General features: G+C 34.8%; 1 protein-coding gene and 1 long non-coding RNA gene across 2 annotated transcripts; both read left to right on the forward strand.

Annotated features, from left to right (window-relative positions):
* Window positions 1-69: 69 nt before the first annotated feature.
* LOC113120683 (uncharacterized) lies at window positions 70-12,500 on the forward strand. The gene is made up of 4 exons (XR_003294648.1): window positions 70-1,092; window positions 2,772-2,825; window positions 10,694-10,817; window positions 10,904-12,500. It is a non-coding gene; the product is annotated as an uncharacterized LOC113120683 (long non-coding RNA).
* A 7,622-nt stretch (window positions 12,501-20,122) lies between these two features.
* LOC113120684 (protein unc-93 homolog A) lies at window positions 20,123-24,999 on the forward strand. Its single transcript, XM_026290648.1, has 8 exons — window positions 20,123-20,320; window positions 21,025-21,206; window positions 21,744-21,973; window positions 22,060-22,179; window positions 22,508-22,725; window positions 23,813-23,948; window positions 24,037-24,168; window positions 24,305-24,999. Exons 1-8 carry the CDS (start codon window positions 20,222-20,224, stop codon window positions 24,607-24,609), a joined length of 1,422 nt encoding a protein of 473 aa, XP_026146433.1. The 5' UTR covers window positions 20,123-20,221; the 3' UTR covers window positions 24,610-24,999.
* The last annotated feature ends 678 nt before the right edge of the window (window positions 25,000-25,677 follow it).

Below are 25,677 nucleotides of genomic sequence, written 5' to 3' on the forward strand. Positions count from 1 at the left end.
CATGAAATAATAAGACACCATAGACTGTAAAATTAACATAACAGGCTTTGATCGATGAATAGTTTTTTTTTAAATAACATAACAGGCTTTGATCGATGAATAGTTTTTTTAAAATAACACTATCAGCAGATGTCTGTGTAATCTGCTTAACATGAAGAAAATTACAGGAATGTCATGAAATATGGTTTAAAACCATCATAGACTGTAAGATAGCATAACATAATTTGATCAATGAATTGTTTTTTTTTTTTATTAATATCACTACCATCAGATAACATGAAATGATAAAATACTCACTTTGATCCGTTGTCTTGGAAAGCAAATGTCTTGGAGAGTCGTCCAAAAAGTTTTTCTGCTTCAAAGTGATGGTTTGTAACGCGTATAAATAGGTTTATAAGGGGGTGCTGTGAAAGAAAATCGGTGTTGAGTGACCACTAGGTGTCATCCTTGTTCTATGAATGAACTTGTTCGAAAGGTGGGAAACTGAACCAGGGTCGCTCATGTCGTCATAAATTAGACGGGTACAAAGAGATGCTAGCCGCTCGCCCACCGTAATTCACAGATGCAGCCGTCAGAAACTGTCAAAAACATGGTACTCCTTCGTGAGATACGTTAGTTTTAATTAGCAATGTCTTTGAAGATATTATGATTTTGTAGTAAATTCGGAAGAAAGTGAAGTGTAGCGTGCAAACGAAGACGCTGTGAATACTTGCGGGTCAGGAAGGTGATGTGAAAACAACTCCTTTCAGCTCTCTAAACATGGATCTCGTTTTATCTGAAAACAGTCGGTTTCAGTATATTTTTTATAACGGTTTCATTTATAACCTTTTTTAAAAGAACGGAATGTTTTTCAAGCTTAGAATATGTATATTATATAAAGAACTACGTGTTTTCAAACTCTGTTGTACTGTTTTACTACAAAGTCTCTGTCTCACTCCCTGGGGCACGAGCGCGCGCCTGCAGGCGCGCTCTCTCTCCGTATCTCTCCTGGGGCACGAGCGCGGATCAACCGTGTGCTATCATTCAGAGAGAGTCCGACAGATGGAGCTGGAGTCCCGTTTCTCACAAAGCTGAAGCTTCTGTCTAAATAAGGTAGGTGGCTTGTTTTAGTAAGCTTTTCAACCTTAGTTCAATTGTTTTTTAGATTATGTATATTATATAAATTATATAATGTTTTATATATATATATATATATATATATATATATATATATATATATATATATAAATGTGAAATAACTAAAATGTGTTTTATATTATATAAATTATATAATGTTTTATATATATATATAAATGTGAAATAATTAAAATGTGTTTTCAATCTTTAATTGTTTGAGATTATATAAATTATATAATGTTTTATATATATATAAAATGTAGAACACACCGACCCCATTTATACACCGCTCATAAATGTAATGGGAGGGGGAGAAGCCTTATAACCACACACACACACACACATAACCTTATAACTGTGATAAACTTCAAACAAGCTAACTGACACAGAGTTCAAACAACTGGCACACACTTCAAACAAACTAACGGTCAATAGGGTAAAACTTTCTGTCAAAACCGCATGATCGATGCTTGGGGAGTCTTTCATATACCGTTTTAATTTAAAACTAACAGGTCAATAGGGTAAAACTTTCTGTCAAAAGCGCATGATCGATGTGTGGGGAGTCTTTCATCTTCCGTTTAAACTAGCCGTCACAACCATGATTTAGAACTAACTAGGTCAATAGGGTAAAACTTTCTGTCAAAACCGCATGATCGATGCTTGGAAAGGTCATAGGTTAACCCTTGAAGTCGGAAAGTTCCGCCCATCCATCATAAGGTTACCGGAAGTTCAACCTGTCAAAAGGTCAAAGGTCAAAGTCATAAATCATCATGACAGAAGCTGCATTATAATAACTACTGGTGTTACTTTTTTTGTCACCACATTTGTTTCATTTCTGTAGTTTTTAAAATTCTAAAAGCTCTTTACCCCACAGATACTACAAGCTAGTCAGTGTAGTAGGCAAAATTTATTAATTTGCTTCAGAGGCATAAGGTATTGCAAACATTATATATAGCATGAATATAACACAGTAAAAAAAGGAAAAAAAGTTTGTCGGCATAATAAGCAACATTTAATTTTGGTCCTTACTTTTAAATGCAAGTACTAATGTCCTTTTACTTAAGTAAAAATCTGTCTTTACAACCTTTACTTGTAATGGAGTAATATTTGACCAGCAGTATCTATACTTTCACAAAAGTAATAGAGTTGTGTTATTTGTGCACTTCTGCATACATACACATACATAGGCCTACAGCTGCTCAGTCAAACAATATCATGATAGACCTGACATGGCCAGCTGTGCACATCTGCAAAACAATCAGCTCATTGAAGCAGGACAATCCACCGTATAAACCTAATTCAATATGAGCCTGTTACATCGTCATCAGATATGGTCTAACAGTCTACATCTAATTAAAGTACATGTTGACACAATGGCCAAAACAAAAGGTCAGACAAACAAAAAGCATCACCAATTTACATTTTGTCTGGTCTCAGTTTTACAACGTTGTAGGAAATTCTGTCTAACGCTGCACTTTGGTGGTCTGAAGAGCTAGACATCAATTGTCCATTTGAAGGGCAAATTAAAGAGAAGATAGAGTGCCAAATAAATCATCATTTGCTATCTAACTGATATGTGCATTGTGAGTCAGCGTTCTTTGTGGCTGCTTTCTTCACCTCTATCTATCTATCTATCTTATTTCATATTGATGCAGGTCCTGGGGCAGAAACTGACAAAGCACAACTGGAAAGATCTGATTAAAAGTGCTGTAAGTGATTCTTCTGAATACCACACATACAAGATCCCTGCTACCTAATCAGCAAAAAAAAATGTGTCCTGAGAAATCACATCTGTCTCTATGACTGTGCTCTTAACTCTTTAAGTAATCAGAAAATAGCCACGTGAAAATAAAATAACAATTGAACGTTAACTAAAGTAATATGTACGATGTATGTTGAGAGAGAAATTAAAAATTTTAATACCAGTTATCTGCTATTTTTATCACACTGAAAAAAAAACTATACCTGCCAAATAAGTAAATAAATATTTATTGTATTTTCTACATATGTGACCCTGGATTTAAATTTGAAAATCTTGAATCTGAGGGTGCAAAAATATGTCTCAAATTAATAATTTTCCTTAGTGACAATATGGAAGCCTGTTTCTGCCATTTAATAAAAATTAAAATAATAATTCAGACTTTTCTTTCTAGAATTGAGACTGAATTACTAGTAATTTATTATTATTATTATTTTTATTTTTTTTTGCAATTATAAGTTTGTACCAAAAATTGTGAGATAAAAAAATTGCTTTTTACCACTTCAATTGTTTTTATACCATGGTGAAAACAGGCGTCCATAATAAGGGGTTATATGTAGTAGTGAGGTCAAGGGTAACAATAAGTTAACCACAGTGTCTCGAGCTGTACTGTAATATCTGTGTTAGAAACAGGACGCTGGTGAGAGCCAAAGTAATATGGTTTCCTGCTGTGGTCTGCTGGGTGTCTTTTTAACTCCCTCCCTCCCTCTTCTACATGTAGGCTACATACACAAGATTACTTTAAAGCTAGTAAACACAGAAATTTTCATCTGAAAGCACTAAGGGGATCTTTATATCTACAACCTTCTTTGGTGACAGGAATTATACAGAAAAGCATGCTCTGGCAATAAAAACAAAGAAATGCTGCAGGGTGGACGGGGAAGTAAGGTACAACAAGGGCAAAATCCTGCATCCTGCACCCCTCCTGCTGCCTTGCATGTATTATTTCATTACATTAATGTAGACAATTAAGCATCACTGAGATCAGTATTCAGTTGTACTGCATGATATTTATTCAGAAGGAAATGTTGCACGACAGATAAAACCTTTGTTAAAATGTGAATTATAATAGTATTGTAATGAAATGCTCTTAATTTTTTCACAATATTTCACTGGAAATATGTCATATTACAGAATGGTTTTGACTTTACATGATGATAATACTGTAAATGCTAGGTGTGGTATACTTCTCTTACTTGGAAACCCAGCAAAAAGTGATGAATATGAGGAACTCAGCATCTTGAGCACATTTACTCTTTAGGGACAAAAAAAATTAAAGCAGCTGTAACTAAATATGACACACCCTGAGCTTCTCTGGAAAATCATCCAGGATTTAATAAATTCCAAACTCCAAACTCCAACTCCAACTCTTTTTTTATATCAGCTTGCTCACAATGGCAATGCCCCACATTTCAAAACTAAATATTTCATATGGGACCAGAAAAACATATTATGCATTTTAAGAAAAAAGAATAAATGCATTCATATGTGTTTTTTTTTTTTTTAGCTAAATTGCTATAAAAGAACTGTAGATGTGACATTTGCACAGAACAGCTCATGCTAAAGCACATGCATACACAATCTGGGGACCGACAGCCATGTTGGATGCAGTAATCAATGTCAAATACTGTTTGCAACCCCTTTTTTATGTGCATAATGACAATTTTTTCAGTTTGTATTCTATTTCAAGGTGCTTCAAGTTGTATGTCCTTAAGCACAGCCAAAAGTATCTAAATGGACAAGACAGAAAGAATTAAATGAAACATTTCTGTTTTGTCTGACTGATACACCCAGCCATCTGTAAGTCATTGAACTCAAACCCAGCGAGACTAATTACCCACCATGTGTCCAGTACTCATCTTCTACCCACATACATCACTTTCTCACTGAGAGAAAACTGGCAGAATCTCACATACTGCGACGGACAACAAGCTCCGTTTCAAGGCCTAAAGAATGACAGATCTGAAATAAAACTTCCTTCAGGCCTGGTGTCCATGCAGTGGAGTCAAAGCTTAAGTCGTATTTAACACCGAAGGAATATGTTGAAGCTTTTGACACAGTCTGCCGTTCTATAATTAAAGTTTCATCCTGTTTTAGTTGGCAGAGTGAAATATTTTATATCAGTTTAATTGTCTGTTGTATTTTGTACTACATTCTGTCATTTAGAATACCATGATGTTTTAACAGATCAACACCTCATGAACCACCCATAATTTAAAGATTGATTTGATTGTTTTCATGCTACAGAAATGCACATACTTGTGAATATAATTGTGAATTGTAGACTTATATTCTTCTAAAGCCGTTTCCCATACTCCTATATTCCTATAGCGAGTAATAAGTTAAACTCACTCTGATTGGACCCCAGTCGCAAAGCATGCTGTGTAACCAGTTCAGCACCGCTATAAAATTATAGTTTTTAGCACAGAATGAACCTTCATTTTTAGGAGTGGTCCACAAGGACTGTTGGGAAAACATAGCGTTTACACAGCTGTCCCACACATCCTAATGATGATGAATATTTCCATCACACTGGAAACTGGTTTTTAGTTCTTGCTTCAGTCCAGTTTATGGAAAAATCCAACTTTAGCAATAGATTCTAGAACTATCTAACTGTTTTTTAAACTTTAAAGCGTGGTGAATAAGAGTTAGTCACACACAAAAATGCACATTGATAAATTACAAGGGAAATTACATTTAGAATGTTGCCGGTTCATTTTCCGTTTCTATGTTATTTCTTTTAATTAACACTGAATGTTAACTGTAAATATTAATGTTACCACACATGATATAATGCTGGAATCCCAGCTAACAAGGAATGTTGCAGGCTAATGTTCTGGCAAGGTTCTCTTAAAGTTATGAACAACTGTTCTACCATGTTAACATAATATTCATTCAAATTTATTTGGTCTTTAATAACCTTCTCAATGTAAAACATTATTTCTACGTCAATCATGGAATGTCTCTGAAATGCTTTAGTTGGACATTGAGACATTGAGACACATTTGACCTTGACTTTTGTAAAGGTTGCTATTTGTTTTTTTAATGTTCTGAGAACATAAAAAAAAAATAATGTTTGCAAACTGATTACAATGAATGAACAAAAAAAAGAACATTTTTAAAACATTAAAAAAAAAATGGATCTTTTGATTGTTCAGAGAACATTCAGAAATAATGTTTTCATAACTCTAAGAACATTTTTTGTTTGCTTTTTAAAGAATCTTATTTTTCACTGCAGAAGTAAGCCATTTTCTGTGAATGTAGCCATTGATAATGAGAAGAATAACAAAGTACAGTAAACGATAAACCTGTTTGCACTACAAGCCAGTGTGTAAATAATTGAGATAATACATATGCAAATAATATTGAAAGATACACCAGTTATCAATATCAAGCAGCAAAACAAGATGTTTTGTACAGCTAAACATAGCTAGAAGCGAATGACAGCAGAAGCCAGAGACATTAAATTTACAAATGGCTATTTTTTAGCAATTTCCTAGGGCAATAGACTTTATTTATTTATTTATTTTTTATTTTTTTCACAGTAAGGATACAATATTTTACTTTTGCTTTTGGGTAGTTAACATTAAAAAACATTTTTTTTAGAAACATTTAGAATTTTCCAAGACATTTACAATAATTTAGCCAATCATAGTGAAACAAATATGTTATTCCATGTAATATCTATATACTTTAAAAATTAATTAATGCATCACTCTAAAAATGCTGGATTGTTTCAACCCAACTTTGGGTAAAATATGGACTAACCCAACTGTTGGGTTACATTTTTTTATTACATTTTTATTCCAAAATCTGGGTTATTTAATATTTATCCCAGAGTTGGGTTGAAACAACCCAGCATTTTTTAGAGTGAATGTAAAGGATGTAAAAACGTTGAATTTTGAGACCAGCACCTAAAAAAATAATTTTTCCTCATACATAATATTTTGGACATGCCGAAATAAGTAATCTCATCTGCATGTCATTTTAAACTCTTTAGACAGGTAGTTCCTGATCGAATTTTCGAGGCTGATTGAATGTTAAAGCCTTCAGTGTTGAGTTAAGGTTGCACCGACTTCCTAAGCTAACAAACAAATGGTCACCAAATTAGAGGAGCTCTCCAGCTACTGACATAAATTGCCAGCTCTTGGCCTGTGAAAGCGTTCTGCCAGCACAGCTGTGTTTGATATTAGTGTAGCTTTACAATGAGACAGCAGAGGCCTCGGCGCCTAGAGAGCCAGAGGAAGTCTTCAGGGGAAGAGTCTGCTCTATACAGCTCCTTTTCAACCCACTTATTTAGTGCAGATAGAAGCAGTGGGCAGTCGCCTCCAGTCCCTGAGGATGCGCTCTGGCACGGAATGCCGTTTCCGTGGCGATGGCTTGGCAATAGGAAAAGCTTCATCTCATTGAGCCTCGGTGCTTGTCAAGTGGCAGACATCTCCGCATCTGATTAGCCGTCTACACAGACAGAGAGCCCGGCTAGCACTCTTTTATGAGAGACTGCTGCTCCACGCTGATATAATTCAGTTTACATGGACAAACAATAAGTTCCTCTCCCTTGCATTCAACTGATGAGCGTCGATCGGTCTGAAGAGGACCACCAGTTTAAACAGCCCCATAAAACATGATGGGGGATGCTTCATGAGCGCTAAGTGAAAAAGAGATGCCTTGAAGTTGCACCTGTTAATTGCGTTTACCATGGCAACTGTGCAGCTCTTGCATTTATGGCGTATAAGAGAAGTTAGCACCCACACGTATACACCACACAAGCACAGCTGAAAGAAATTCATCTAGTAAACTCACCGTCTTGCAAATGTTCTAGCATCTGGTTACTGAACAGCCACAAACATTAAAGGGGTCATATGATGCTGCAAAAAAAACAAAAAAAACATAATGTGTAATGAAATGTGTTTATGCGGTTTAAGGTTAAAAAAAACACATTATATTATCTGCTTTCATTTATTTTTGTTTCTCCTCTATGTCCCGCCTTATGAAACACATCAATTTTTAAAAGACTCATCGGTCTGAAAAGTGAGGTGTGCTCTGATTGGCCAGCTATCCAAAAACACTTCTCTTGGATGCCCTGAGGCTGAGCACATTTAAGTAGATTTGCATTTTTGGGTGAAATATTCCTTTCAGTTTAACACTTATATAACACAAATTCTTATTTCAGACTTTTTCCTCTGCAAGCTAATTTTGAGCTAATTTGCCTAGAGCGGAAGCAGAAAAAGTACGGTATGTTTGCATATCAAAAGAATTTGCTTCTTGCTGAATGTCTGAAAATGCAGAAACAACCGTCTAGACAACAGTGTTCAGATACACTGGGGAATCTCACAGTAAGAATGTACGATTGAAGATTAAAGGAAGAGTTCTGCCAAAAAATTTGATTCTGTCATCATTTATTCAGTCAAACTGGGGAATGATGCTTTCAAGCTTCAAAAATGATGCAAAAGCACCATAAATGTATCATAAAAGTGCTCAGTATGACTCATGCACTATATTCTAAGTCAGTGCTTGATGTGGAAAAAAAACACTTTTATATATATATATATATGTGTAATTCCCAACATACTGTATGTTCATAATGCCACAAGAAAGAAAGAAAGAAAGAAAGAAAGAAGGAAAGAAAGAAAGAAAGAAAGAAAGAAAGAAAGAAAGAAAGAAAGAAAGAAAGAAAGAAAGAAAGAAAGAAATGTTTAAAATACTTTTATAAAAAATAAGCACAAGTCAAGCTGCAATACAAAAAAGGAACACAGGGAGACGCCAAAACACCACTAAAGCAGCTGTCTTGACCTGACTGTACAATACATGCTACTATACGGATCCATTCAGAATTACTAAACAACTGTCCACTGAACTACGATATAAAACTACTTCAGCCAGCATTCATTATTAAACACTTTTAAGTGTTTAAGCGATTTGTGCTTTTAAGCCTAACACGTTCTGAAAATAATCTTTTACCGACGTCTGGACACAAGTCACTATTCTCTCCACCATCTCTGATTAAGTTAGCCATGTTTTCTCTGAATTACTGCTGTTTTGAAGTTACAGTCTGAATACATTCGCTTACTGGATCCTTGAATTTTCTAGGAGTTTACTGGTTTAAACTGATTTGATCGCAAAAAACGGATTCTTTTCATTTTAAGGTATTGTTTTTGGTAAAATGTACAGATTTGAAAATCATTAATGAATTATTATTTTACTACTGATTTTACTACTGACTCCACATGCATTCATTCACGTGATTTGTTAGGAAGAGAGATAATTCACATTGTCCACTCCTGGATAGTGTGCTTTATATAATGTAATCACCCAGACACAGGCACTTTGAATCTGAGTACCAGCACCAAGTCAGAAGTGCTAAAGATATTATTATTTTTGTTATTTTGCATGGACTGTTTTAGGAGTAGCTTAGTGTCACCCGGGTGGGAGTTTTAACATTCACTGGGAAAAAACTCACATTTTTGCAGATGCTGAGACATATTTACCATCTCTCCACCCTCTGAATATTACATATATTGTAACTACGTGTTAACGTTTTTTGGCATTTTTTGCTTGAAAAACCACCAGCTACATTTTTCTAGCATTCGAATAACAATGGATAAACTTGAGACCTTGATCTTAACCTATTTTTATCCATGGGATTATAACTGTTAATCAATGCATTACAAAACATGACACGTTATATACAAACTAAACATCACAATGCTGTGAATATATATCAAAAAATCTGTGTGTGATAAAATATTCAGAGTGAAAAAAGAAGCTGATACTTTTAGGAGATGCTAATGGTAGTGCTTTGAATTTTTGTCTCAATAGTAGGTTCCCACCGGCTGCTACTTCTCTTTACAGTCAGCAGACAAAAGAATGCTTGAGGAACACACATTTCCCACAGTTTCTTTTCCCAATAGCTGCAGCGAACATCGACTGTAATTTGTCAGCCTAATTAAAAGGCCATTTTGGGAAGTAAGAAGGTGCAGAAAGCCACACTCTTTTCTCTAGACCGAGCTGAAATAAAGCTGTCAGGGCTGTGTGCTGTGAAGAGGAGCGTAAGAAAAAGGGGCAAATGAATAATTCATGCTAGTTTTTTTTTGTCACAGTTAAACCCTTTTCTGCCTTATTTCTTTCTTCCTGACCTTGACCTTGTCTTTAACGCCTCACACATGATCGCTAACGTGTCTTCCGTCTGTGTCGCTCATGCAGGCCCCCTATCTGACTCAATTCTGAATCACACATGAACAGAAACAGTCATTATAACTTTGCAGATATGGTAAGGACTTTGAGACAATGAGTATACAAAATACTTTTGTCTCTTTGAAATATCTAGATGAGCAGCTATCATGGATGTCCCAAATTATGATAGAAACTTTCTAAGCAATGCATTCATTTTCTTTAGGAAACCTATACATGGGTAAAACTGCATTTAAACTTATCTATGTAGAAGTCTCTATAGATACAGAAACAGTTTTTAAAGACCAAAGTAATTCATTTTCACGTTCATCTCCATCTCGTGCAAATAAATAAAGCATGCAAGTCTTTCAAAAAGTATGTTTTCGACACATGCAGAGGAAATGTTGAACTGTGGTAAAGTTGCACATGCGCTATCAATATGCGTCCATTTAATAGTTGGTGAGGACTTTTGTAACTTGAACATGCAAGGTTTCAATCTGTTCCATGTTATTTTAGCTGGTTGCTATGATCCTTGATAAGAAATATCAGTTTGCAATATCATATTACTTTCATGTATTGTCGTAATAATAAACACTTGTTTGTAGGTCAAATAGTTTCCCCATTTACTGTACTTTGTTATTCTTCTAGTTATTTCCCTATAGTGGCCTTCGAGTTGGATGTCTTGCACAATCAAAGAAAATAGTTTCCTTCCACGCTCCATTGCATCCAAAATCAGATACTTCTGTTTAAACTACACAGTATTCAAAAAACGGTAATATTTATTTCATTATATATTTCAAATATTATGTCTGAAAACATAAGTAAAACATAAGAAGTAAAAATTGCTGGATTTTGCAGACGGACAGAAGAAATCTAGGCCTTCACGAAACAATCATTTCGAGACTGGAAGTCTGGTTCAACCTAACAAATGGAAGGACCTCATCCTCTCCCTTCCTGTCTTTCAGACTCTTTTGGGAGGATGAGGTGAGGGGAAAACAGGGAGGACTGGTGGTGAAGCACACACGTGTCATCATGAGCTGTTTCAATTTTGCTAAATAAAGACATTTTTGTTGGGTGTCAGCATCTCTGTGCCATTGTGCATTGTGCTGGGACCAGCAACAGAAAATGCCCTCCAGATCTACATCCACATCAGCAAACAGCACACAATGGGCACTGTGCGAGTGACTCACGCCTGTCATCGGTAGCTATCAGCAGGAAAAACCCGTCTCGCCTGCTAAACCACACATATACAAAAGAAAACAAATAAGGTTGTGTGGGTCATGGAAACTTGGTGGCAAATGCCTGGATGTAACGAGCACCAGCGCCTCCTAGCATTGGAATGACATCATGCACTCAGCTACTCTATTTACATGCATTTGGATGAATGGCTTCCAATGCCTCCAGTAGGAAGTCTCTGAACTGGCATTATTTACATTCCAGGGTTATTAAAGTTAACTGAAGTGAATGCCTTAAAAACAATATAAAATAACATTTTGTTTCTGCTAGTTGCAAAGCAAACAAAGCTGAAATACTAATGAATAAAAACTATGCAGACTTGAAAAAAAAACTAATAAAAATGAGAAAACAACAAAAATTACTTAAAAACTGACTGAAATTAAAATAAAAGATTAAAATGAAAAATATAACTAATAAAAAATATTAATAAAAAGAATCTAATTTCAATGATGCTAAATTAAGACTGTTACATTCTTAATGTAATTTTAAGAATTTATTGTGAATAAAATATCCAAGGTTTCTGGATGTAATTTCAAATTCCCCAAATGTCCTTGTAATCCACTTTTTAATTTCCAAATAATATTTTTATTATTATCATTATTAGATATCCAGATTCACTTAGTAATATGTCACATTACAGATGAAACTTGGATTACCTGACTCAATAATTGAATCACTTAATAGCTGTTAATTCTAGACAGTAATAAAATTAAATTAGATTTTTTTATACTTAGATCTTTCTCCATGAAGAATAATAGGTCTGCAATTAAATCAGAGATCTGAATATGAACTCAAGCATTTCTCATTAAATTCCATAAAAATCATGCTGTCTGCAACAGTTTTCTCTCTCTCTCTCTCTCTCTCTCTCTCTCTCTCTCTCTCTCTCTCTCTCTATATATATATATATATATATATATATATATATATATCACTCTATATGCTCTATATCGGTATACAGTTAATAATTGTCTAAATTGTGTCTATTTTTATTTCTATAGATATTTATACATTTATTTCTGCATGTGACCCTGGATCACAAAATCAGTCATAAGGGTCCATTCCTTTGATGTATGGTTTGTTAGTATAGGAGAATATTTGGCCGTGATACAACTATTTGTAAATCTGGAATCTGAGGATGCAAAAAAATCTAAATATTGAGAAAATGGCCTTTAAAGTTGTCCAAATGAAGTTCTTAGCAATGCATATTGCAAAAAGAAAAAAAATCTATAATTTTAACCCATACAATATATTTTTGGCTATTGCTACAAATATATCCCAGCAACTTAAGACTGGTTTTGTGTTCCAGGGTCACATATATATTTGTCTTTTATGCCAAAAATCATTAGCATATTAAGTAAAGATCATGTTCAATGAAAATATATTGTAAATATACAAACCTGATTCAAAAAAGTTGGGACACTGTACAAATTGTGAGTAAAAAGGGAATGGAATAATTTACAAATCTCATAAACTTATATTTTATTCACAATAGAATATAGATAACATGCCAAATGTTGGCTCTTTTTGGATTTCATGAGAGCTACACATTCCACAAAAGTTGGGACAGGTAGCAATAAGAGGCTGGAAAAGTAAAATGTACATATAAGGAACAGCTGGAGAACTAATGTGCAACTTATTAGGTCCATTGGCAACATGATTGGGTATAAAAAGAGCCTCTCAGAGTGGCAGTGTCTCTCAGAAGTCAAGATGGGCAGAGGATCACCAATTCCTCCAATGCTGCTCTGAAAAATAGTGGAGCAATATCAGAAAGGAGTTTCTCAGAGGAAAATTACAAAGAGTTTGAAGTTATCATCATCTACAGTGCATGATATCATCCAAAGATTCAGAGAATCTGGAACAATCTCTGTGTGTAAGGATAAAGCCCGGAAAACCATACTGGATGCCTGTGATCTTCAGGCCCTAAGACGGCACTGTATCACATACAGGAATGCTACTGTTATGGAAATCACAAAATGTGCTCAGGAATACTTCCAGAAAACATTGTCGTAAACACAATCCACCGTGCCATTCACCATTGCCGGCTAAAACACTATAGGTCAAAAAAGAAGCCATATCTAAAAATGATCCAGAAACACAGGTGTTTTCTCTCATTTGGGGCCAAGGCTCATTTAAAATGGACTGTGGCAAAGTGGTTAACTGTTCTGTGGTCTGACGAATCAAAATTTTAAGTTCTTTTTGGAAAACTTGGACGTCATGTCATTCGGACTAAAGAGGACAAGGACAACTCAAGTTGTTATCAGCACTCAGTTCAGAAGCCTGTATCTCTGATGGTATGGAGATGCATGAGTGCGTGTGGCATGGACAGCTTACACACATGGAAAGGACCCATCAATTCTGAAAGGTATATCCAAGTTCTAGAACAACATATTGTATGCTCCTATCCAGACGTCATCTCTTTCAGGGAAGACCTTGCATTTTCCAAAATGACAATGCCAGACCACATACTGCATCAGTTACAACATCATGGCTGTGTAGAAGAAGGATCCAGGTACTGAAATGGCCAGCCTGCAGTCCAGATCTTTCACCCATAGTAAAGAAGAGGGGATGCCACACAGTGGTAAACATGGCCTTGTCTCAACTTTTTTGAGATGTGTTGATGCCATGAAATTTAATATCAACTTATGTTTCACTTAAAATAATACACTTTCTCAGTTTAAACATTTGATATGTCGTCTATGTTGTATTCTGAATAAAATATTGAAATTTGAAAATTCCACATTATTGCATTTTGTTTTTTATTCACAATTTTTACGGTGTCCAAACTTTTTTGGAATCGGGTTTGTATTAAAACGTATTTTTTTATTAGTAATATGCATTGATAAGAACTTAATATGGATAACTTTAAAGGAGATTTTCTTAATATTTAGATTTTTAGCACCGTCCGTCCGATTCCAGATTTTCAAATAGTTGTATCTTGGCCAAATATTATCTTATCCTAACAAACCATACAGCAATGGAAAGCTTATTCAGATTTCAGATGAAGAATAAATCCCAATTTTGAAAAATTGACCCTTATGACTGATTTTGTGGTCCATGGGTCACATAAAATCTGAAAGCCATTAAGTTTGACATGCTGTGAATGAGAAACTTAAGCGATAAAAATGTTCTTTATGTAAGCAAAGTGTATTCTCCTGAGCATGGTTGCAGTTCTGGCTGGCTGTTTTATATAATTATATTTCAGTCTCTCAGCTGGTCGGCTCATGGACAGTGTTTTAACTTCCTGGAGGATTAGACGGCTACACTGCTGCATGAATATCTGGCATTCCTTGAGGGATTTGCTTAAGAATGGGGGGTTGAGTAAGGGGGAAAACTAGACAAACTCCTATTATATAGAGGCACGGTAAAGTCGATTGCTTCTCCTATAGATGTTTTAACCTGGTTTGAGAACTTCTGCATATATTTTCATTCACATTTGGCAGACGAGTTTATTCAACATTGCATTCCATATTTAATCAGTTCATGCATTCCTAGGAAATGAAACCTATGACCTTTGATGTCACTGTCTAAATGCTTACATATCTCTACATTATATCTTTGCCTTAGATAACCATATGTCATTAGATTATATGTCAAATTGTATTTTAATATAAAGAAAAACAGGTCGTGCACAAGCATACTTTATGCAAAACCTTACACAAAAAAAGGTTTGTTAGTGTTGAAATGATAAATCTATATATTTAGTGTTCATTATTAATTATTTGGACTCTTTCAAGGTTATTAGAATATGTTACAATAGATAATGTGAGGAAGATGTGGTTACTTACTCAACTAAGGCACCTGTGTAAACCTGAGGGAAACTGACATAACACAGACACTAAAATTCAACAAAACTAAATTCACTCTAGTCCACATTAAATGTTCTTTAACCACGATTTGTTAAACACTGACCTCTAGTGTTAGAACGGATAGAAGCAATGTCCAGAACGTCGTGGTCCTTTATTATGTATACCAATGGTCAGGGTAGCGCCAAATGTACATTTTTAAAAAGAATAAAAACTAAATACAGCGATGTAGGGACTGAAGTACATCGCGTTTAATGGATTATAGACGACTCAGTCTTGCCAATTTAGCAATTGTTTTGCTAAATGTAGCAACCTTTCAGATTATAGCAACCAAAAGCACTTTAAAATTTTATTTGGCAACTTTTAGCAACTTCTGATAAGTGACTCAGACAATAAAAGGCACACATTTCCCATCCAAATTACACAAAAAGAGGGAACCAAAGTGCACACTTCACATGAACTGATATTTGCCGTTTTTCAATTTAATAATATATTAATGATTTTTTTTATCATTTATGATACACTTTGTCAATAGCTTGTACCTGAGATTGTTTAGTACCCTGTAAGAAAAAAAAGATACTAGATATCTTCCAACCCCAAACAAGTTACATTACCTTATCACATTACTAAAACATTATACCGGACACGGACTACATCCACAGGAGGAAAACAGACAGGGGAGAAGCTTTGGGATCTGGGGTCTAGACACCAATCCACCAAAGGTGTTGACCTAAAACACAAACATGGAAGCCAGAGGCCCAGACAACCTGCTTGCTTTGGGCTAGATGTAGACCAGTCGGTAGCCACACTGTTGGTGACTAGGCATTAATATATACCATACAGATCAAACAAACACTGATCCTGTCAAGGTGACAATACACACCATTTCCAATTTTTCCAGGAAGAACCCAATCACCTCCTGACTGGAAGTGATCAAGGAAGGAACGCCATAGAAATCCCCACGGCTCAGGTTAGCGATACAACCATCATAAATCCAGTAATAAATAAATCAAAAGTCAAATCTGACATCTGTTTGATCCTTTGATTTACACACACCACCCTCATGTCAATCAAGGGTGACCGGACCCCTGTGACATGGCAGTCACTGTGACAGACAGGTCATACATCCATACATCTGACCATGTACACATTTGACATGTGACAACCTGTCAATCAACACTGACAGGACTCATAAATCAAGCCATAAATCAGGGTCATAAATCAAAGCGACTACTTACTTGGGAATAAATAATTAGTTGAACTTAAGTAGAATTCAATAAGAATCTCTGACACTTTAGGAATTTATTAAACATTCCTATTTTTTTCTTGCCTCGTCTGACTTTTGGGATCAAATGGAAGAATGACAGTGAAGCCTTAAAGCTGCGGTAGGGAACTTTTGACGCTCTAGTGATTAATAAACAGAACTGATTGCGTCTTGCGGAAGAACATTGTAGCCGGAACTACTTCTCTTTGTTTATGTCTATGAAGAATCACAAAGGTACTGGGTTACTCCGCCGCGGTATCCCCGAAGCAATCTAAAATAGTCCGAATATAAACACTTATTATAGGTGCACCCTAGTGATTCAGGACAGGATAAAAACACAGTTTGGAAAATGGATTCATGATGTACTCACTTATTATGTTCATTTTTCTACATTTTGAACACAAACAAAGTTACGGACCGCAGCTCTGATTGGTTGTTTTTTACCGGGAGCGGATGACCTTCTGCAAATGGCAATAGGACACTGGGAGGAGCCAGAGGAGCTTGATTTTTTTCACAGATTATCTGTCTCATATTCTACTGTCAGGACATAATGACAGGTTTAACAAATATGTAAAAAATATATTTTTACAAAAGTTCCCTGTTGCAGCTTTAATGCTTTAAAAACCAAAACCCCACTTCTGAGCATAAATCTAGCCGAGTGAATATTTTTTTCTCAGCTAATTTGTGTAGTGTGTCCATAATATTTTTAAAATGCAAAAATATCAGGGTCTTCTGTTTTATGAAATCTAGATTGGATTAGACAGTAAAATCTATATTATATAAGATGTTAAAAAAACATTTTGGGGCCCCCTATAATGGACACAACAATTGAAAGCAGCTTTAGAGACTAAATAACGTCCATTTCTTAATTGGAAAATGGTACAGGTTTAGGTTAGTCCTTGACAGGGTTATTCAAATCTTGTCCTGGAAAGCCAGTGCGCTGCAGAGTTTAGCTCCAAACCTGATCAAGGTAAGTCACTCCAGATAAAGTGATTGTAAAGGACTTTAAATGAATGCTGAGGAAATACACAGATAAACGCTGGGTGGAGTCAATGATGTGCAATTGTGACTTTCACCTCCCAGCAGTGACAACTGGATAGCAAAACAATGTTAATTTCCCAATCAGATACAACTTGTCAGTGATTACAGCAGTTTATTATTATTATCTGCATCTGCCTAATCAAGTTTCTAAAATATTGCCCGAGAGTGTGGACTGTAAAAGGTGTGCCACAATAAAAGTAAATTAAACAAATCTTCCTCAATAAATCTTATCATAGCTCTTGTGTAAATTAACATACAGTATGCATGTGTAGCCATGATAAATATATACAGAAAAAAGGAAGCCCTGAAAGAACAAATCTGGTGTAGCTTCATAATGCTTTGATTAACCAACTCTGCTAGTGCAAACTCTACTTGTGCAAAGATAATTTAGGCCTATCAACAATTCAGATAAAGATATAGGGTGGTTATTATATCAGGCATAGCCTCTATTCCTGATAAAATATCAGTCTTACACTATTTTTATTACTATTTAGGTCATGCTAAATAACCCTTATCCTCACTGGCAATTATATTTCATTAAAATAGGTCATCAAAACAATCATTATTTATGTACAGAGTCATAGTCTCGTGCGTTACTATTTAGTTACTTTTATTAGTGCATTTTTAACATGGAAAGGAAACAAACTGAATTTTAGAATTTACTGCATTTCTGTTTAATATATATTTGCATAATTTTTCACTTCACAAATTGCTATTTAATGGACTACAGGTGTGCAGATTACTTGTGGATTACTGTGATTTTAGGACTCTCATTCTGACGGCACCCATTCACTGCAGAGGATCCTTTAGTGAGCAATTGATGTAATGCTAAATTTCTCTAAATCTGTTCAGATGAAGAAACAAACTCATCATCTCATTCATTTAATACTATTCATTTAACACTATGCATTTAATACTATTCATTTAACACTATGCATTTAATGCTATTCATTTAATAGTTACTCTTGAATAAAACCAGTAAGGCATGTGAGGCAATGCTACAAAATATATATTAAAAGCTAAAGCTGTACACCACGTCAAGCCTTTTGACAGCCTTTTGTAGTGACTACACTCACATTTTAGCACAACCTCTAGAATCTTCAACTGTCTAACAACATGTTTTATGATAGCAACGAAAGTTCAAGGTTTGTATATGGTAAATAAAGAATACGACCTCATATAAATGAATGAGATTTTATTGCAAAATACATAAGGGTGTGAATGTCAAGTATGCAACTAAAGGCTATAGACATCCACATTAAGAGAAATGTTTACATGTTATACTTTTAAAAATGTTGAACACAGCATTTACCGTTTTTGGTAAATTCGTAGTTAATAACACTAACACTTCATAAAGTTCAATCCCAAATGGTTCCTGCAGCAAGCACTGTGAAAGTTGTGCAGCAATGTTATGGAAGCTTATATTTATACTGTTCAGAAGTTTGGGGTTTGTAAGAATGCTTTTGAAAGAAGTCTCTTATGTTTTTATATATAGAATTTAGAATGCAGAAATTAGCAGACGTTTTATCCAAAGTGACTTGTATGAGGACAACAGAAGCAATCGAAACCAACAAAAGAGCAGTAATATGTAAGTGCTGTGACAAGTCTTGGTTAGCCTAATAGAGTATGTAGCTAGAGTTTATTATATAATGAATAAAAAGAAAAAAAAAATATAGAATAGAAAAACAATAGGGAATGCTAGTGTTGCAGGGTCATTTAAAAATAAAAAATAAACAAGTCAAAAGAATAGAAATAGAACAGATAATGCTAGTGTTAGAGGGGGTTTCTTTTTTATAATAAAAAAGAAAAAAAGTTGTGTGTTAGAGGGTCAAGAGTTTAAATACAAATATTTTGTTTGACATTTATATATATATATATATATATATATATATATATATATATATATATATATATATATATATGGAGGAGCATGTAGTACTTGGTGAAATCACGCTCACCGTTTGGCTAATGGTTACTTGCATGTAATTGTGCATAATTAAGTGTTATTATAATAGTAAGTACATGTAATATTTATAAAAATTACATATCTTAAAATAAAGTGTTAGCTATTCTTATTATATATGACTATGGAAGGATTATGGAAGCGACCCTAAAATGTGTTTTAAAAAATGCTATTTATTTCATTAAAAAGTTTTATCTAACGATTTTTCAGTGTCTTTGAAAGAAGTCTCTTTTGTCAACAAGGAAGATCAAAAATACAGTAAACAAGACAATCAGTCAGCAGTCTCTACGTGTTTGCAGATTCAAGATAAACCGTGCAGTAAAATCTGTCATTTAAATATTTTACTGTTGAAACGGGCAACGTCTTGGCTGACGTGACTACATTTACACATGTCAAAATACACTTGAAAATGGCACAATAAAACAATAAAACAATCAACATACTGACATCATAAAAACATTCTGTTTGACAACTACATTAAAGACTATTGGCACCACTATAAAATTCTAGACTTGTTATATATATCCATATATATATATATATATATATATATATTTTTTTTTTTTTTTTTACTTGGGTCGATGCTATGTGTGTTTCTGTCATGGGAAAAAAAGCATAGGAAAAATTTGTTAAAAACACCTCATTTACTGATAAGGGATCAGCAATTTGTCTTTCATCGACCTAGCTTTAGTCATCCAAAAACTGGATACTTTTATGACTGCAATAAGCTGAACTTTGTCCCAGAGTGTGTTCAGCCTCGCTATATTATCTCAGTGCCACTTCTTGTAGTCAATCTAAAGACAGCTATGTTTTAACAGGACACTTGCTGAAGGAATTCCTCTCTTCTGAAGCATTCACAGGATTTCAAGATGAAGAAAATTATGAGCCGGACCAGCAAAAATGTCCTTGTGGTTTCATTTGGATTTCTGCTCTTATTCACAGCATATGGTGGACTGCAGAGTTTACAGGTAACAAATAGAAATCAGAGATAACAGAATGGGTTGCTTGTTTTCCTCATGTGTATGTCCGTTTGGACAAAGTTTGATATTGATGCCTGATGTAATCTCAATGACATAATGATGTAAACATCTTTTTGTTCAAATTCTTACAGAGATGTGTCTCTAAATTGTTTAGATAGATGTCTAAATGAATACACTTACAACATGATTCTTTGTAACTCAGAAAAGGTGCAAAGCTATTAATTTAACAAATAAAAGTTTAAAAAGTTAGATTAAAGATTAAAATAGTGAATCAAGTTAAAAACAAATCTTAAAAAGTGAAATGAAATGGAAACAAAGCTATTAAAAGCTGTCCTTTAAAAGCATAATGATTGATGCAAAGCATTTTGGGTAGCACTTTATTTTACAGTCCTGTTCCCCGTGTACATACTATGTACTTATTATAGTAATTACAATAACTAAGTAATTACTAGGTACTAACCCTGAACCTACCCCTAACCCTAACCCTAACCCATGTAGTTACCTTGTATTACCAGAACTTTCTTAGATAAATACACTGTAAGTACACTATAAGTACATGTATGTACACGTACTGTAAAATAAAGTGCAACCGCATTTTGTCTCCCAACTCGTCCTACAGAATGAAAAAAACACTTGACAGTATTGATTTGTGGGTGTGATTTTACTGACAGAGGCATGTTTGTACGTTACAGAGCAGCCTCAATGCTGAGAATGGAATGGGCGTTATTTCACTCAGTGTCATCTATGGAGCCATCATTTTGTCCTCAATGTTTCTGCCTCCAATAATGATAAAAAATCTGGGCTGCAAATGGACCATCGTCCTTTCAATGGGCTGTTATGTGGCATATTCCTTTGGAAACCTTGCGCCGGGCTGGTGCGTGCATTTCTCTTGCTCTTGTATTTACTGATTTCTCGAACAAGATACAGTAAACCACTATGCATGCATATTTATCTACATTATAAGTTAAAAATGGCATTATTCTTTGTGCAAGTGTGAGACACAGTTTCAAATACTAGGCATGATAGGACTATTATGTGTTAAATACAAGACTGATATATATGTATTGTTATTTTATATTTTTATACTGTTCAGAAGTATAAGATCATTTAGATTTATAAATATATATTTGAAATAATTTTTTTCTCTCAGCAAAGCTGCATTTATTTCAGTTGAAATAAAATGTAATTTATTACTGTAATGCAAACCATAATTTCTCCAGTATTCAGAGTCAGATGGTCCTTCAGAAATCATTCTAATATGTTGATTTCTTATTACTGTCAATGCAGAAAACAGTTGTGTTGCTACTTACTAGTCCCAAACATTTCATTTCAACATTTAAGAGTTGAAGGTTGTGTTGTGTTAGTTCAGTTAAGTTAGAAAGCGCCTCTCTGAAATCTTTTTTGTCTGCAGGCCAAGTCTGATGACCACCTCTGCAATTCTGGGTATGGGAGGTTCACCGCTGTGGTCTGCAAAATGCACCTATCTCACAATAAGTGGAAACAGACGAGGCCAGAAAATCAACAAGAAAGGCCAGGATCTCATCAACCAATATTTTGGCATCTTTTTCTTCATTTTTCAGTCGTCAGCAGTATGGGGAAACCTCATGTCATCTCTGATATTCGGCCAGGATACTAGCATAGGTACAGTTGGATTTAATACTCTGGCAGTGTCTTTATGATTTATTTTTGGTGACTGTAAATACACTGAACCTTTTTTTCATTTCTAGAAGTCCCTGAGGAGAACCTGCAGTATTGTGGTGCGACATCATGCGTGGAAAATTTCACAGTCGCAAACTCAACCCTTCCAGCAAGATATTTAGTGAACACACTACTAGGCTGTTACATTGGTGGGTAACAATCATTCATATCTGTGTCCAAAAACTAGTTTAGTGAACTCTTGAATGACTTCATTCATACAATATCTAGCTTTGAATTACTCCTCTTCCATAAAAGTAAACATAAAAATACAGTTATTAGAGGTGTACATTAAAATGAGTGATCTAAATAAAAACCCTGATTATTTAACTTCAGTACATAAGTCATCTGCCAAGAACAGCCTAGCTAGCGCTTAGCAATGTACAAGCACCATTTACATTCTCTTCAGAAAATACCCCAACGTAGTTTTGATTTGTTTCCATTAAGACTTTCTAACCTAGTGGTTCCTGGTCCCTGCAGGTGTGGGAGTTCTGGCCATAATTTTTGTGGCGGTGTTCCTGGACAACATCGACCGAGATCTGGCCAGAGAATTTCGTAAAAACAAGGGCAATGAATCATTTTGCAGCACGTTCCTGGCTACCTTCAAGCTCTTGAGAGATCCTAGATTGTTGCTTCTCATCCCACTGACCATGTACAGTGGGTTTGAGCAAAGTTTCCTTTCTGGTGAATACACAAAGGTACACAACACGTCTCGAACATTTTGGGGTTTATTAATTACTATTTTTAATGAACCATAAAGAAATAGAACAGTAAAGGAAACTCTAATTGACAAGCAATCATCTTGAACTATTTGCAAATTATGTTTTAAAATATCCAGATTAAGTGCCAAGTCCTGAAAGGGATACTCCACCACTAAATGGAAATTTTGTCATTGATCACTTACTCCAATGTGGTTCCAAACCCCTTAAAAGCTTTGTTCGTCTTCAAAACACAAGTTAAGATATTTTGGATGAAAACCAAAGTTCCATGGACTGCCAAGTAAAATACACTGTCAAGGTCCAGAAAAGTATAAAAAGCATCGTCAGAACGGTCCATCTGCCATCAGTGGTTCAACCGTAACGTTACGTTATGCAAATAAAACAAAAATAACAACTTTATTCAACAATTTGTCTCCTCTTTGTTTCTCCACATCAACGTATTGCCATTTTGGAGAATATGATCTGAATGCAGACAGCTTATACTCTTCTGTCTCGGCCGCGGCAAAAGAAGCATTTTCTACATATATTTATGTTTTGATTTGAAAGAAAACAGAGCATCCTTGTGTCTTGGCCAGCTGCGTTCAGCTCATATTCTTCAAAATGGCGCTACGCTGATGTGGAGAGACACAGAGGAGACAAATTGTTGCATAAATTTGTTATTTTTGTTTTATTTACATACAAACAGTATTCTTTTGACAGTCACAAGCCTCCAAAATATCTTCAATTGTGTTGTGAAGACGAGCAAAGCTTTTATGGGATTGGAACCACATGGGGGTAAGTGACTAATGACAAAACTTTCATTTTGGAGTATCTCTTTAAACAAAGCCATTGTTCTTTTTGCTTTAAGTTTATAAGCAGACCTGTCTAAATTAAAAATGTAACTTTTACATCCAAACAACAAAAAGGGTGTTGCGCAATGCAAGAATTTTAAATATAGGACTTATAATTGGGGGGGTTGTCTCCGTCATTGTATATAGTTGTTACAGCATTATTGGGAGTAAATTAATACTAATTCGTCCTAATGAAATATGAATGTAATGTGTTTGTGATCCTGTTTCCCTTGCAGAACTATGTGACTTGTGCGATAGGAATACACTACGTTGGCTTTGTGATGATCTGCTTTGGTGCTTCTAACTCCCTGTGCTCATTCGCATTTGGTAGACTGGCTCAGTACACTGGAAGAATCGCCCTGTTTTGCTTGGGTAATAAAAGAACAGGTTGACATATGGTTTAAAGGTTAAGTATGGTTGTTAGCATTTATGTTCATTCTGTCTTAAAACACTTTCACAGCTGCAGTGACAAACCTGGGCTGTTTTCTGGGTCTTTTGTTCTGGGAGCCTCATCCAGACCAGCTGGGAGTGTTCTTCGTGTTTCCGGCCCTCTGGGGGATGGCAGACGCTGTGTGGCAAACACAAACCAATGGTGAGTGCTGTATACTGCATGCTACTTAGTGATCTATACAATTAAGCTATTCTTACAAATATAAAATGGATAGTTTTTTTTTTCATTTAGAAATATATTGTATAGTCATTATAGTGTGTGTTTATTTCATTTGCAGCACTTTATGGCATTCTCTTTGCCGAGCACAAAGAAGCAGCATTTGCTAACTACCGCATGTGGGAGTCACTCGGGTTTGTTATAGCTTTTGCTTACAGCACATTCATCTGCCTGTCCACCAAAATCTACGTTGCTTTAGCAGTTCTTGCCCTTACCATGGTAACTTACCTTTACGTTGAGTACAATGAGTACAAGCATCCAACTCCACAAGTGGCTCCTGAAGACTTCCATAAACCAGAAATGGCTGACATCAAAGAAATTACTGCCAAAGATGAAAAAGATATCATCGCTCAGACACAATTGTAAATAGATTTTTGTTGATATTTCTGCATAAGTATGTATCTCAGTGTGTAAAATATTGATTTGTTCATTCAAATATTATTTTTCAGTATGTTTTACAGTGTTGAGAATTTTTGATGTAGCATGTAAATGTTTTTATGTACAAAAGCACAGATAATTTCTTTCAGTATATCCATTATATTACTTTTTTCTTTTAATATGTCTATTGCATTTACCTCATATGCAGCAGATCAAATATGATTGTTAAATTTAAACATGTCAGGTTAACATGAACAAAGTGTTTAGTTGATCAGGAGATCATTTCAAAAATATGATCATAAAGTACACTTGTATTGTTTTGAGATTGATGTCTATATATAATAAATCAGCTGTTTTTCCCATAAACATAACTTTGAATTAAATTACACCATCGACTGGTATACCAGTTTCCCATTGCATCCTGCTGAGTCAAAGATCACATCTACAAGACAAAAATCACAGGATGAGATCCAGATAATAAAATGTCTAACTGAGAGCATAAAATGAATATAGGAAATTATATAATAATATTACTTCTTACTGTTAAAATATATAATAAACATTCCAGACAGAATGTTACATGAAATGTTAAGATTTCCAAGAGATTAAAATAATAGAAGTTATAAAAAAAGCACAGATTATAATCTTTATAGCCTTTATCAGCAAGGTCTAAAGGCCATTTCTGCTTGTTACAGGATATTCCTGACATGCTCATATAGATAGTCTGAGTGAGTCATTATAAAGATTTTTCACCAAAGAAAAAAAATGAATCAAAGAACAATTTGCAGACTAGACTCTTCCTGAAGCAATAGCTATTGTGTGGTTATGTAAGAAATGAACGATATAACAGTGAATCGAAATAAGCAAAAAGCAATGGAATCTCATTCTGTGCATCTAATTCAGACAATAACTCTGGTTAGGCATCTCTGAATTATAGTAATAAATATGTAACATTCACATTCACAGCTTACCAGAAATATTTTTATGACAGCACTAAAAAAACCCTTTTAAACAGTTATATAACTGAAGAAAACAACTTTAAAACATGCACTTGGA

Source organism: Carassius auratus, chromosome 20 (genome assembly GCF_003368295.1).
Source record: "Carassius auratus strain Wakin chromosome 20, ASM336829v1, whole genome shotgun sequence".
Classification (NCBI taxonomy): Eukaryota; Metazoa; Chordata; class Actinopteri; order Cypriniformes; family Cyprinidae; genus Carassius; species Carassius auratus.